At 56.9% G+C, this 15,170-nt stretch overlaps 1 protein-coding gene across 1 annotated transcript; it reads left to right on the top strand.

The window, feature by feature from the left end:
* Positions 1–378: 378 nt before the first annotated feature.
* ANGPTL4 (angiopoietin like 4) lies at positions 379–9,788 on the top strand. The gene is made up of 7 exons (XM_074851641.1): positions 379–900; positions 1,574–1,684; positions 2,155–2,284; positions 6,722–6,835; positions 6,922–7,017; positions 7,323–7,598; positions 8,165–9,788. Exons 1-7 carry the CDS (start codon positions 385–387, stop codon positions 8,344–8,346), a joined length of 1,425 nt encoding a protein of 474 aa, XP_074707742.1. The 5' UTR covers positions 379–384; the 3' UTR covers positions 8,347–9,788.
* The last annotated feature ends 5,382 nt before the right edge of the window (positions 9,789–15,170 follow it).

The raw sequence follows: 15,170 nt of genomic DNA on the forward strand, positions 1-15,170 counted from the left end.
CGGGATGTGGATGGGAATGGGGATGGGAACGGGAATTGGGATGGGAATGGGGATGGGGATGGGGACGGAGTTGGGGACAGGGATGAGAATTGGGACGGGGATGGGAACGGGGATGGGAATGGGGATGAGACAGGGATGGGACAAGGATGGGAAAGGGTGCGAGGACGGGCGCGGGCAGGGCTCAGCGGCGAGGGACCGAGGCTGCCCCGGGCGGGGGGTGCGGCCAGGGCTCGGAGCCGGGGCCGGCGGGGGAGGGCGAACAAAGCGGCGGGGCGGGCGGGCGGGGAGGGGCCGGTCCCGGGGCCCTCCCCGCCGCGGGGCGCGGGCGGCGATAAAAGCGGGGGCGCGGCGGCGGGGCGCGGACTGGGAGGCGGCCGGGCAGCCATGCAGCTCGCCGGGGCAGCGCTGCTGCTGTGCGCCGCCGCCACGGCCACCGCGGGACCGGCACCTGCAGCGGGGCGACCCGGGGCCGAGCGGCGGGCGGCGGCGGGCAAGGAGCGGCGGGCGCAGTTCGCCTCCTGGGACGAGGTGAACGTGATCGCCCACGGGCTGCTGCAGCTCGGCCACGGCCTGAAGGAGCATGTGGACCGCACCAAGGGGCAGATGCGGGAGCTCGGCAGCCGCCTGAGCGCCCACAACAGCTCCATGGGGCGGCTGCTGCGCCAGGCGCGGGAGGCGCAGGAGCGGGGCGAGCGGCTGCGGGCCAGCGTGCGGGAGCTGGAGGGCCGCGGCCGGCAGCTCCTCAACCTCTCCGAGGCTCTGCGGCAGCGCCTGGAGGAGGTGGCGGCCGACAAAGCCGCGATCCAGGGGCGGCTGGAGCAGCTGGAGGGTCGCGTCCGGCTGGCGCTGCAGGCGCGACCCGCCGGGAACCAGAGCGCCAGGGACCTGGGAGCGCTGGAGGTGAGCACCGCCCGCCGCCCCGGGGGCACCGGCAGCGACCGGGGGGAGCCGCCCCGGGGGCAGCGGGAGCGACCCGGGGGGGCGGGGGGAGACCCGACCCACCCAGGCGCCGGGAGCGACCCAAGGAGTGGGGACACACACACCAGACCCCCCCCGGGGGTACCGGGAGCGACCCAAGGAGTGGGGACACACACACCAGACCCCCCCGGGGTACCGGGAGCGACCCAAGGAGTGGGGACACACACACCAGACCCCCCCGGAGGTACCGGGAGCGACCCAAGGAGTGGGGACACACACACCAGATCCACCCGGGGTACCAGGACCAGTGTGGAGGGAAGTGGGGAGGGGTCGCTGCCTTACCGGGAAGCGTGATGGGAGACCCGGCCCTCCTGGGGCAACGGGAGCAGCTGTAAGAGGGCGGCTGTGGGGAGCTGCCCTCCCGGGACACGGTGGGCAGCCTGGAGGGGTGGGGGGGACCCGACCCTCTTGGGACACGGGGAGCAGCGGGTGAGGATCGGCCTCAGGAGAGCGGTGGGGGGACCTGATGGTCCTGGGGGCACCGGGAGCATCCGTGGGGACCAGCCCTGCCGGGGGGACCTGGCTCGTGTGATACGTGCAGCAGAGCTGGATCTCCCCAGAGCTGCGGGGTTCACCTGGCTCTTCCCCCCCGCAGTCCCTGATGGATGCGCAGAACTTGCGAATTGAGGAGCTCTTGCAGAAGATCAAGCAGCAGCAGTACAAGCTGGACAAGCAGAATCTGCAGATTAAAAGCCTGCAGAGCAAGGTGAGCTCCCACCCCGCTCTGCGGCTGGGGGACCGCAGCCTGGTCCTGCACGCCTGGCACAGCCCTCTGGTGACAGGAGAACCGGCTGTGCCGCTGCTCCCCGGCTTTGGGGACCCTACAAAGGCCATGGCCTTGGTGCCACAGCTTTGGTGCAAGGGAGCAGACTGCAAGATCCCCAGTATTTGCACCGAGCAAGAGGAGGAATTGGTGTGTGGGAACGGAGCCTCTCCGGGCTCGTCCTTTGAGTTTATCTGCAGAATGAACTCGTTAGCATGGGTGTGAAAAAACCACAATAATTTCTGGCTTTGTCAGCCTCAGGTATCTCATATTCCTCCAGGTTTCCGGGCAAGTTCAGCCCCGACTCTGGTCACAGGGGAGCGGCTGGTGGCTTGGCTGATCAGCTCCACTGAGTAACAGTGTGGAAAATGAGCTGAGATAAAACTGTTCTGACTTGTGCATTTTTTTTCTAGGTCAATCTACTGATCCCCTTACATCTGAAAGACAACAAAACACAGTCTCCAAAGTGGAAGATGAACCTGAAGAGCCTCAGCCTCACTAACCAGAGCCAAAATGCTAGTGGGGAGCCCGTGCTGACACAGAGTGAGTACCTGCTCATGCCACCCCACTCTGTGCTGGAGCAAACCTGCAGCAGTTGCAACTGTTTGGAAACAAAAGGTTTAGTTGTCCTGAGTCAGGATGTGAGATTTGCTTGCAAAACTGGAGCTTGGGAGTTTGGCCAGACTGAGGGGATCTGGAGCACAGGCAGGATCCTAGCCTTCTGGATCAGTATTAGTCCAGCAGGAATTTAAGGATTTAAGAGGAATTTTTCTGCCTGATATTAAGAATGCAGAGGGGAGTGAACACTGATAGCAGGTATTTGTCAAAGAGGATTGGCAGGTTGTGGGGATAAATGCAGGCGGGAAAGGAGGATCTCTGCTCCTCGGAGTTAACTCTTGTTCACCTGCTCTCACTTTACCAGGCAGTCTGCTTCTGCCTGTCTGCTGGCAGAGGGGAGGCTTGGCAGAGGGAGCTAGATCCTTGTGCATCTGTCTCCCTTGGCTCGTATTTAGGGCTCATACATGAAAGACAAGTGCCTCAGCTTGCACTATGCTTAGCAGAAGGTGCTGAGCTGCAGCAAACGCCCAGGCAGGAAGGCACCGGGCACTCACAACCCCGGGAAACCAAAGCAGGCAAGTGGATGCTGCATCTGGAGCATCCTCTCTGCTGGCGAGGGGGCTGGAGGGGCTCCTGCAGAGTGAAGAGCAGCAGAGCGGGTGTCCCCAGCTGCGCTGCATCCTGCAGCTTCCCTCCCAGATAGGAACTGGTGTCCCCGCAGGGTTTGCTGGCCAGGAGCAGCTGCTCTCGTGTTATGTCAGCTAAATCACGGTGCTGGCTCCGTCTGTGCAGCTGTCTGGGGACGTCCAGTGCGAGCCAAACAGAAACCAGGCAGGGTGAGAATGCATGGGGAAATCCTGCCCCAGGGCTTAACACAAGGATAGCTATGGGAAAACACATGGTAATTTGTACATGGAGCCTGGAGCTGTCACTGGTGTGCCTGAAAGCTGGGTGGGCAGAACAAAGAGCTACAGAATCAATGCAGATAAGGAGAGAGATGGGACACGGGGCTCCAAACCCCCAGTGCTTGGCTCGGTGGGGCTGGCCAGCCCTCAGCAGGGCTACGTGAGGTCTCGCTCAGAGCAGCACTAGCGAGCCTGAACACTGTCCCAAAATCTTTCTCCCCCACCTTGTTTTTTCCCAGCTCTGCTTTGTGACTTGCCCTCAGTGTGTCAGAGAATCCCAGAATCGTTTGGGTTGGAAGGGACCTTTAAAGATCATCTAGTCCAACTAATCCAACCCCCCTGCTCCGCTCTCGGGTTATGTTGGAAGTGGGCTGCAGGGAGATGGGTTCAGGTCTTTGCTACTTACTGGTGGCAGATGCTGGCTGATGGGTGCAGTGACCCTTGTGAAGCATGGTGGGGGGCAGCGAGGGCCCACAGCCCCTGGGGATGCTGTGAGGTGGGGGGTGCGAGAGGTCAGCCCCTTCTTGTGCTGCGCTGTCTGCGATGGGGAGACCCTGAGCATCCCCAGCACCCTGGGTGTCCCGACTCCCTCCCACCTGGCTGAGCTGTGAGCTCCCCCTTCTCTTACCTAATCCCCGATGTTGATATCGCTGACAGAAAACAAACTGCCTTTCTTTCATTAGCAAGTTGAGTGAGTTTTCTGGCAAATCTTAGCACACAATATCTGGTGGGCCAGCCCCGTGTCCTCTGCCTGGGGAGGCTTGTGGCTGCTTTCAGAGCAGGCAAGTGCCAGGAAGGCTTGTGCTGCCGGCTCCCTGCCTATTGTCGGGCAGAGCCGCAGTGCCGGCGTGGCCCCGGGGAACAGCGATGAACTCCACCAGCAGCCCTTTCAGAAAGACCCTTTTATTTGCATCCAGTGAACACAAGTTTTTTCAGGCCAGAGATGGCACAGGGCCAAGCATGTGAAAGTTGAAGGCTTGAAGCAGCCTGGAGAGTGAAAGGTTTAATCGCTTGCAGAAAGAGGATCACATCTTTAGGCAGAGCCTGTGCTTTCTGGCAGCTGGCCCAGTAGGGGAAAGGTAGAACCCTGCTCACTCTCTCCCCGTGGCGCTGGGACTCCAAAATAATTGGGTTGGGTTGGGGAGGGTGAGGGGGAGGCGATGCAGACAGCTCCAGGCATGCCCTGCCATCCACAAGAGAGTATGTTTATCCCAGGTTGGTGACCTCCTGTCATGCCTGGAGATGCTGTTGGGTAAATACAGTGCCATGCCTGGGGCAGCTCCAGCCAGCCTTGTTGATTCTTCTGTCTTGTTTGGCTAAATAAAGGGGGAGGGAAAGAAAAACATCCAGAGCAGCCAGGAGGTCTTGTTGTTCTGCTGGTGCCATACGGATGTGCAACATGAACTGGAACTAACGAGCATGTTCCTCAAACAAAAAGATTGAGCCGAGGCTGTTCAAGCAGCTGCATCTCATTCAGCTGCTTGAAAGTCCCCATTGCACCAGGAAAACAGAAGAGATCCGAGTGCAGGGAGTGTGGACAGGGCCCAGAAAAAAAAAAACACAGGGATGGGGTTGGCTTCTGCATGCTGGGGTCACTGAGAATCCTCCCAGGCACCGTCCCACCGGTGGTGGGAGAGGAAGCGAGGAGCAATGCGGGACTGGGTGAGCCCAGCAGCCTCCAGCACCTCCCTGCCGCTGCGTTTGAGAGCTGGGATCGCGGTGGGTGTGAGGTCAGGTTGTGGTTTCTCTTCCCCCAAGCCTCATTGGGCTTCCACAGCTACATTCACCTAGCAAGTGGGGATATTGGGAATGCACTTGGCCTCCCTGCAGTGCTGCGTGGCTTTGTGTGGTGGTGACCCTTTGTGCAAAACACCCGCCCTTGATCCGAGCGTGCACAGGCTCGGGGCCACACGCTTGTCCCGTGGGTGCACTCATGGGCTTGATAGCACCAGTCCCGGGCTGGCGTGGGCGTGGGGGTGCAAGGGATGCTAAGGGCAGGGCGAGTCCAGCCGTGGTGCCTGCGGGCAGTGGGAGAGGGAGTGCCTGTGCCAAGGAGGGGAAAGTTCACCGTGGGGGGGGGGGGTCTTGTGGGGGGGAAATGGGTGAAAGGTGGTGTCAGGTGACACATTGCTGTCCCCTGGGTCCCCCCCACACTGACCTTTCCTCTAGTTGTGGCTCCACTCCTTGCCCCAACGCAGCATCGGGGTGCCCAGCGAGGAGAGGGGCAGGGGGTGATGCCTTGCAGGGGCTGCTCTTGCCCTCTGCAACTCAGAAGCCCCATTTTTTCCCCCCTTCTGCCCCATGCGAAGCCCCATGGCCATGGGGGAAGCCCCTCTCCCCGCTGCTGCCCCCATCATGGTGCCAGCCCTGACTCTGGGGTCAGCTACTGCAAGGGGGACCCTGCAGGGGGGCCGTGGGGGTTTCTAGCACCCTGGCACAGCCCAGGGCTTGTCTTCAGGTTTCTTCACCCGTCTGTCTTGGGGTTGTGCTGGCAGCAGCTGTGAGCCACCAAAATCCATCCCACCCTCATGCGGGGAGAACAGACCCCCTTTGTCTGGGGGTGACAGGGGCACCTGTCCCGGCTGACAAAGAGCCCCTTGACTGCGCCGACAGCCCGGGGGCTGAAGTCCCTGCACATCCTCCTGTGGCCTTTTGACTCGGGTTTTGTAACAGGTTTTTTTCCCCCCCCACTTCTCTCCCCGAGTGCTGCGGGTGGTGGTTCCTGGATGGACTTTTATCAGCACTGTTGAAATGGTGCTTTGCTGGCAGCTCGGGGCAAAGTCCCCACAGGGGCGGAAGGAGAGGCCTGGCTGGTGTGGGGATGGAGGGGGTGCAAGCTGGGGGGTGGCCTCACCGTGGGCAATCCACTGGTGCGATGAGCTGGGGCTCGCTATGCTCCAGCCACCCCTTCCCTGCCCCAGTCGGTGTGTTTTGGGCAAAAGGGTCACCCCAGCCTGGCCCCACGTCTGCTGGTGGCAGGCTGCCCAGTGGGACATCGGGCTGGGGCCACCACAGTCACCAGGAGCAAGAGGTCCTGTGCTGAATTCTCAGGTGCCTTCCTGACATCAGGACTTGGGGTTTGTTTCTGCTCCTGAGGACCTTTGAGACTGCTTCAGCCTCGGGGTGGGATGGGGATGCTTGGCCCTGGATTGCCCTTGGTGTTAGCCCATCCCAAACAGGCTGCTCCTGCCTGGCACGGAGGGAGCTGGAAGCTCCTCGGGTCTCCCCTTGACGGGGAGCAGTGCTCTGTGGCCTAGGTTCACCCCAAGCTTCTGCCTTGGATGGAAGCCCAAGGAGTTGTGTTTGGATAAACAGGAAGATACAGGGTCACAGCATTTAAAGATGCTGAAGTTGGAGGCTGTCCTCTCCAGCACGCGTCCGGAGCTGCAGCCACCGCTGTGCACAGCTGGCCAGGCTCGTGGCCAGGGCTGCAAGTGCTGGGGCTGTGGTAGGAGCAACCTGCTGAGGAACTGAGACTCAGGGCCATCTTCTCAATCGTTGTTTCCTTTCCCTGCAGAGCTCCCAGAGGATTGCCACCAGCTCTTCCTGGCCGGGCAGCAAAGCAGCGGGGTTTTCCAGGTGCAGCCTGCAGGGTCTCAGCCCTTCAAAGTCTACTGCGACATGACCGCAGGTAAAGCACTGGAGGTGTCCCACAGCACTTTGCACGGTGCTCTGGCAAACAGTAATCCCAACTGACCGCGTTCTTCCTTCCTGCAGAAGGTGGCTGGACAGTGATCCAGAGGCGCACAGATGGATCTGTGGACTTTGACCAGCTTTGGGATGCCTACAAGAATGGCTTTGGAGACCTTCATGGTAGGTGGATGATGGTGTCCATCTTCTTATTGAGGGATAAGTGATATCTTAGCACAAGTTATTCCCCCTTGCTGGCCCCTGGAGATCTCTGTGCCAGGGCACAGTGTTGGGCTGAGGAGGGCGGGGGGCCACTGCTTGCAGACCAAGAGTCCTTGGTCTTCCTGACTTATCCTGCAGGTGCCAGACAGTGATTCAAGTGCTACAGAGTCCTGGGTTGTCCCTGTTTGTCTCTGGAGCCTGTTCACGTGTCTTCTTTGCTCAGCATGTTTGTGTCCCTGCAGCCAATGCAGTGTGTCTTGTTTCAGGTGACTTCTGGCTGGGCCTGGAGAAGATACATCACCTTGTCCAAGAGGGAAGATACAATCTCCTGATTGAGCTGGAAGACTGGGAGGGAAATTCCCAGGTGGTTCAGTTTGTCTTCAGCCTTGGTGGTGAGAGCACAGCCTACATGCTCAATCTGCTGGGACCTCTGTCTGGAGAGCTGGAGAATGCCATTGGGGACTTCAGGCAGCTGCCCTTCTCCACTCGGGATCGTGACCACGACCTCAAAGCTGACACAAACTGTGCCAAACACCTCTCAGGTCAGTATGAGCTCCTCCTCCTCAGTGGCGTGCACTTTCCCTTCAGCCCTCTGCTGTCTTGTAGTGGCTGTGAGTGGGACAGTGACTCTGTGGGACTAGACCCCTTTGGTGTTGAGCCCAGCTTGTCCCCTGTTTCCCTGGGAAAGCTGCATCCTTAGGAGGAGCCGTGCAGGGAACCAGGAGGGAAGCTGAAACCAGGAGGGGTTCATGATTCAGGTCTTGGCCCAAGCATCTGTCTTCATAACAGCCTTTCTGGCTGCCACCTTGCTTGGAAACCTTTCAGGTGAAGCAGAGGTCAGTCCCCAGGCCTGAGATGGGGCTGCTGAAGGGTTTGAGGTGGTTTTGCATGTACGAAAGAGCAGCAGGGATTTGCAGATGCATCCTGAAGTCACACCTGTGCAAAGGTTTCCCAGTGCATGGGACTCCACGTATGTACAAGGTGGTCTTGTAAGGTCCCGAAGCCCTGGAAAAGTGGGAAAAATGGGGGCAGCAGCTGCCTTGAACCTGGGTTTGTTTTCTGTCTGGAAATGCTGTGGGTTAAACTGGCCTCTGCGTTGCTTTGGTAGGTGGCTGGTGGTTCAGCACCTGTGGCCATGCCAACCTCAACGGGAAGTACTTCCGCTCCATCCCCCGCCAGAGGCACGAGCGCAAGCAGGGCATCTTCTGGAAGACATGGAAAGGCAGGTATTACCCGCTGAAGTCAACCACCATGAAAATCCAACCTGCAGCACTGGAAGCAGAGCCCTAAAGCTGCCACTTGAGACTTGACCTTCTCTGTGGAGCACTGATCTGAGCTCCATCACTTCGTGTTTACAGAAAACAAACCCATCCTCCCCGGGAAGTCCCCTGAGGAGTGTTTCTCTTGGTTAGCAGCCCATCAGTGGCATGACACAGCTCCTCGCTGTAAGTAAAACAGCTCCATGTTGTTGAAACCCCTGGATGGGAGCTCCCAAACCAGAAGAGGAGCCACCAGCAGGGAGATCCACCTCCAGAGCATTCACAAGGGTCTTCCAACCTGCCACGTGCTGCTGCAGCAAGTTCAAGTTGTCTGGTGCTTTCTGTCCTGTCTGAACACTTCTGTACTGGTTTTGATGAGCTGGGGCTGAGGGGAAGGGGAGCATGTGAAGTGTTTCACTACCCTGGACCCAAGAGTTGGGTACGGAGCCTTGCTGTGTCCTGTCTTTCACTGTTGTTCCCAGATGATGTCCTATGTACCCTTGTGTGAGAGCCCCCAGAGCCCCCTTCCCCTCCTGGTGCCGTGGGGCAGTGAGCCTTGGGCAGCTCCATCTGCACAGCCCCTGCTCTGGTGACTTCAGCCCGCTGAGAATATGGGTTTTGGTGGGTAGGCTGAAGGACACCCTGTGCAGACAGGGACCTCGGGCTCACTTGGCTTCCCTGGCCCCCACAGCTTCAAGCCTTGTATTTGTCTGTGCTGGAATTTGGTGGGAGCTGGGGAAACTTCTTCCTGCTCCAGGAGATGATGGGTGGGATCCTGCAGCCAGTTGCATGAGGGCCAGATCCTGGAGGGCTGAGTCTTAAGCTCTACCTGGAGCCTACCAGTGTTGCTGGGGGTGGTTAGGATGAGCACTAGGACAGCACAGGTACAGAGCAGTGACTGTCCCTGGGCAGGACCAGCCCTGCTTTCCGCTGTAAATCCCCCTGGAGTGCTGCCCTCTCCCAACAGACTCCCCGTCATTTGCAGAGTGAATAGCACTGTCCCACGTGCATGCCCCAAATCTTGCTCCAAAGGGCCAGAGGAGAACAGGGTTTCTTGGCGAGAGCCACACTGCCTTGTCGGGTACGTACCCTGATGTACAGGATCCCCTCTGCCTTTGGGGTGGGTGTCTGGGGAGAGGTGGACAAGACAGGTCCCCAAAAACTGTTACAGGCCAAGCTGCCGTCTTGGGGCTTCCCAAGCATCCTGCCCTATTGAAGTCATATTGACTACTGTGCTAGAGCTCCTAGCTGCTAAATATTGTAAATAGTCATTTGTAGGATGTTGGATCCTGTCGATGAATTTCCTGTTTTAATTTGTTTCCATATTTAAATGCAGTGTTAATAACAATGTGGTGTAATTTATAAATGTTGATGCTGGAAAAAAACCCAACTGTAGCTTGTGTATTTTAAACTCTTTTTTTTGTACTAAAATATCTTTTCTGAAGATGTCTTTTAATAAAAACAAGCCTGTAACTGTCCCGCCTGGATTATTTGCCCGATGTTACCAGTAGATGATGTGTGGGAGCTGTGTAAGAACTCTGGATTCAGTTTATTTGTTGGGAGTTTGACCCGAGCACTGTGCTTCCTTCTGGCCTCAGTTCCGCTGTAGCCTTATAGAGCTCTCTGAGATAAATCCCTGCTATAGCCCCCAACAGTAGTTTTTAGTCTGTTTGAAGTTTATGGACTTCTTAATTCCTTTTTCTCTCTGGAAATCGGGCCCTGGGGCAGCAAGTTTGGAAGAGATGATGAGCTGTCTTTTCTTATTCCCTGACGTCAGACCCTTGCAGCAGGCAGATATTCCTTGTAGGGGACTGGAAAATCCTGTGCCAACGCCTCGAACAAGAGCAGAGGCTGAGGTCTGAATTAGCTGGATGAATTAAAGTCAGGACAAGCCCCAATAAGTAGTAGCCTACTCATACCATACATGTATAGTCATCTCCAACAGCATTTATTGCAGCTTCTGGGGAATGATTACATATGTAGGAATGAAATGAGCTGGGGCTGGAGTGGGAGCGTTGAAGGTGATGGGAGTAAACTCCAGCTGTGCTCATGATCCAAGACATGTGGCCTGATCTTGGAGCTGGAGGAAAGAGCAAGGGCTTCTTTAGCTGGTCAAGGAAGTGGGACAAAAATTGCTCACGGCAGAAAGAAGAGATGAGAGAGAACTCTAGTCCCCTCGAGCAGCTGCGTAAATACCTGATGTACCTAAGCAAGGCCCCAGCTCCTGTGTCTGTGCCCCTTCCCTGGGGAAAAGCCTGGGGTTAATGATAGCCCCAAGCACAATTGCACAAACAGCCCATTATACCTGGCTCTGTGCTATCTATCTGCTCACTCTTGCATTCAGAAATACATTTTTAATGTTCCATTTGCTTAATTCAAAGCTTGTTTAGTCCCTGGGTGCACCAGCAGATACTGGAGTGCTGTGTTTTAGTCTGGATTCTAAAGTGATTAGACTAAGGTGTTATTTATGCATCAGATAGAAACTGGTGAAGGAGATTCGCTGTATTTATTCGTTGCCAGGGTTGGGGGGTTTTTTGGCAGATCTGGGGTTTGCTCACTACTGGTGCATTTGATCTTCAGCATCTACAGGAGGTGCCCAGAGGACAACGCCAGCCAGTACCAAACACCAGCCGGGAGAAGGCTGAATGCCCAAATCTTGCCTGGCCCAGGAACTACAGCTGCTGCTTTCTTTTGTGTCTCGGTCTTGCCCTGTTCTGCTGTGCAAGTCTCCACATCCCACCAGTGTCAATGCCACCCCGTGCCCCCAGACCACGGCTCCCACGCCAGAGCGTGTGGCATCCCAGGGCCCTTCCAAGGTCCTTCTGCAGAAGAAGCCAGTCCTGGGTCTCTGTTTTCATGTGAAATCCCCCTGGAATCCTCCAGCTCTTTCATTTTTAACAATTACTTGAGCTGCAGCTTGTCCTGACGTCTGGGAGCCCAATGAAGGATGGGGCAGCTCCCTCCAGCGACAGTGAGAGAAACGGCATCGTGCGCTGCCGAAAGCACAAACACCCTTCGGGTTACGAAATGCTGCTGCTCCCCAAAACAGGCCATCGCTGCCTTACAGGCTGGGCCGTGCTGTGCCAGCCTGTGGCCCCACAGCAGCTCCCGACGTGATGGTCCACCCAGGGCTTCGAGTCCTCCCAGCAAAGCCTCACCGAGCAGCTGGCAAGAGGATGCTGCTCGTTTTGCTGGCTTGGAGGGGCTGTGCCAAAGGTGGTGCCTGAGCTCAGCACACGCCGGTTGGGTGGTCTGGACGGGGTGGGACAGGGTGTTTCTGGACCAAAAGCCTGGGGCTGTGGTCCAGTGGGGTGACACAGGGCTGGCGCATGCCTCGATGTGGAGCTCAGACTCATCGGTAGGAGCAGATTGAACCACAGCTGCTTTGGACCCAGGGGTTCTCTCAGAGCATTGTTAGAGCGAGAAGACGTTGCACATCAGGTACTGATGTTCCAGCCCAGCTGCGTTTATAGCCCCAGAAAGTGAGGAGAGCCCCAACCCGCCGCAGAGAGCCCCCTCCAAATCCAACCTGCATCTGAATGGCAGAAACAACCACTGGGAAATCTGACAGCGGGGCCTCAAGCCCTTTTTTATACAGCAGCAGAATCCAAATTGCTTTTTGCAAAGTTTGACGAAAAGGGGAAGTGTTTGTGCATACACAGAGCTTGGGTGGACAGGCTGAGTCCCCTGCACTGGTGACACTGAGACGCTGGAGGGGGGAAGCCAGAGGCATCGCCCCAAGCCCCCCCCCCCCAGCAGCACATCACAGAGCACTGCAATGAAACAAAAAAAGGCAACTTGGCAAACCCCTGCTTCAATCTGAAACCTGGTGCAAAGCCAAGAAACGGCAAATTAATAAAACAAGAGACGAGTTCTCCACCCACTGACATTCCCCAGGCACGCCCCCAACCCAACCCACGCTTTCAAAGCCATAACTCACTCCAAATGCCTCAGGGTGCCGGGTGGACACTGGGGCATCAGGATCCTCCCAGCAACTTCAGCTTTTCTGCGAGAGCTTAGCAGCGTCGAACACAAATCGAGTTTCCCATGGACATGTCTGACATGGCCTGGCAAGCACCCACACCCTTACCAAGGACACCTCACAGGCAGAGTATTCTGGGGTGGCTCCCTTGAGGGTGCTCACAGGCATCCAGAGGACCAGATCCCACTAAGAGGGTGGGAAGGGGAACTCCTGGCTCAAGCATCCCAGGCAGGCAGCTACACACTGGGGCACCACAGGGGCTGAAACATCTTGGGTGACCATTTTGAGCAAGCTTTTTATCATGTAAAAAAAAGAAGCAGATGTCATAGGCCTGTCTGCTTTTAAGGGTGTATGCCCCAGCACAGTTTAAGAAAATATTTGGGGCTTGTAGGACCTCTGCTGCCTGAGGCTTGATGGTCTGCGACCAATTCAAGGACATACATGGCATTTCCAGAAAGGAAATGCATTGCCCTGTCAGCAGCTGGTGACACATGGCTGGTTTTGGTGTCATGACACTGATTCTCCAATGCAAAACATACCACAAGCTTGAGGGACTCCTGAGGGTGAAGGATGTGGGGACTCTGGGCTCACACTTCACTCTGCATCACCCCAGAGCAGCATCCCTCCTCTACCGCCGAATCATCATCTTCACTCCCTGCAGCCCACGGTAAAACTCTTCACTGGGGGATTTCAGAGCTGGATGGCATGCATGAGGGCACCTCCATCATACAGTGCTCTTTAAAACTTATGGCAACCATTCCCAGGCATTGAAAGAAGAAAGTGATTTCCATCCAAACCAATAAAAAATAGCTTTGGGTTTCTTTTTACACACACACCCACCCCCCACCCCAATATTCAGTTCAGAACAAATTAAGTTACATGCGATAATGAAAATAAGATGTTTTACTTCTGCTATGCCCATTTCAACCAGAACAAAGTGAGGGAAGCTTAAGGCCTCATTTATAAGACCAGCAAGGAGCCACCCTCCTCTCCCTCTTGTCACTCACTGGATGTGGCTTTATCAGGTGTGGGAAACTCAGCATGGGATAATTTCCCTTCCCAGGAGGTTCTGCATCCAACATGTTCCAGCTTTGCTTCTCCTGATGCTATTTAACTATTTGTCGGCTGGATGCTCGACATCGCTGGGTGTGCTCTAGTCATTACCTGACAGGGCCCTTTGCAGTGGTCCTGCAGGGATACGAACAGCATCAACAGGAGAAAGTGATAACGCCTTCCTGCAGACCCTGGTTGTTAAAACTCCCTTTGGCACGGGAAGGATTAAAAGTCCAATGCCCCATGCTGTATGTGAGTACCAAAACTGCGAAGAAAAGGTGAAAAGAAAGATTTCCTCCCTGCTTCTTTAACAATTGCTGTCACTCAGAAAGGAGCAACTGGCCCAACCCATTGTTAGGTTGGAGTTGGCATTTTCCCTGGTTCTATAAATTTTTGGCTTTTCTTCCCAGCTGTTTCCATTGCCTGATATGTGATGGAGATACCTAGACGGCTTCCCAGCACGGTAGTGGGATTGCAATGTGTTTGCAGCATGCTCTGTTTCTCACCCGATTTTCAGAGCCTGGGTCATAAAAAGAATGATTTTCACTGAGTAGGAGCTGGACACCCCCACCAATAAGTAGCTGTTAGGCTGGGTGCTGCCTCTTCGCATCTCCCACACATTTATTAGCCCTTTTATTCAGGAAATGGGATTCCTTGGAAACCACGACCCCGCCTGACCAGGGTGTTCAGGTGTTTGGGGGAAGTCAAGGCAGCTCTTGGCTTCCTCCAGACACAGCCCAGAGGGTCAGAACCACCATCTCCCCCTGCCCCAACCGCACTCACGTGCTGTGCATCTCCCAAGGCCGGCAAAAATAGTGTGATACTGGAGACCCACTAATCCTTTAGCTGGCTAAAGACTCCTCTGAGAAAAGTAGGGCAGATGAACCGTGATGAACGCAGCCCAGGAAAGCAAGAAATCCGTTTAATGAGCAGAGTGAGTTTCCCAGCACATCACAGAGAGGGGAGGGAGCCGTCGTCTTCCCCGGGAGGGTTTGTCGCAACCACAAATCAAACGCATTAAAGCGGCGGATGCAAGGCCGGTGCGAGCCAGCGCAGGGCTGGGAGGGGGTCACCGGGGGGGTCACCGGAGCCCCGGGGACATCCCCGGCCTTTCCGAGCGGCTCTGTGAGGCTGGTCCTGCAGCTCTGCCATCGGGAAGGCAAAGGAGTCCCCGGTGCTCCCCGAGTGGCGAAACGGCCCGTGGCTGTTATCACTGATTCGTTCAGGAAATTGCCTCAAGCCGTGCCTGGGGAAAAAAAAAAAAAAAAAAAAAAAAGGAAATGTTTTCCTAGAACAAGTTGTGTCACAGTGCGGGGCTTTTTTTTTTTTTGCCAGAAGAGCTTTTCCAGCTGGTGTTTAGCACCGGGAGGTGAGTCCCTGCGCGCTGCGCGGGGCAGGATCAGTCCCAGCGCGGGGAACAGCAAAGCGCGGGGCGCGACGGCTTTGCCCTGCAGTCGACCACCGCCTGAGGCGGTTTTAGGGGACCCCCCCGCCCCCCGCCTTCCACCCCTTGGCTGCTGCGCTGCGCTGACGCCCGGCCCGGGCCGCGCCCCCGCCCCCGGGGACCCCCCCGCGCCTGGGGCGGTGCTGGGCGCCCCGCGACCCCGCCGAGGCCCCGCCCCCAGGCGCTGCTAATCCGCCAAACCCCGCCCCTCTCCCCTCAAGGCCCCGCCCCGCCCCGGGCGCCGGCACCGCCTCGTCTCTCAGGGTTCAGGCTCAGGCACCCAAGCACCGCCCCTCACCAGATGATTGGACAGAACCGCCCGCCAGTCAAAGTCGCGCCCGTCGCCTATTGGGCGTTGTTGATGGCTCTGGCGTGC

The sequence above is a fragment of the Strix uralensis genome, chromosome 27 (genome assembly GCF_047716275.1).
Source record: "Strix uralensis isolate ZFMK-TIS-50842 chromosome 27, bStrUra1, whole genome shotgun sequence".
In the NCBI taxonomy this organism is placed as follows: Eukaryota; Metazoa; Chordata; class Aves; order Strigiformes; family Strigidae; genus Strix; species Strix uralensis.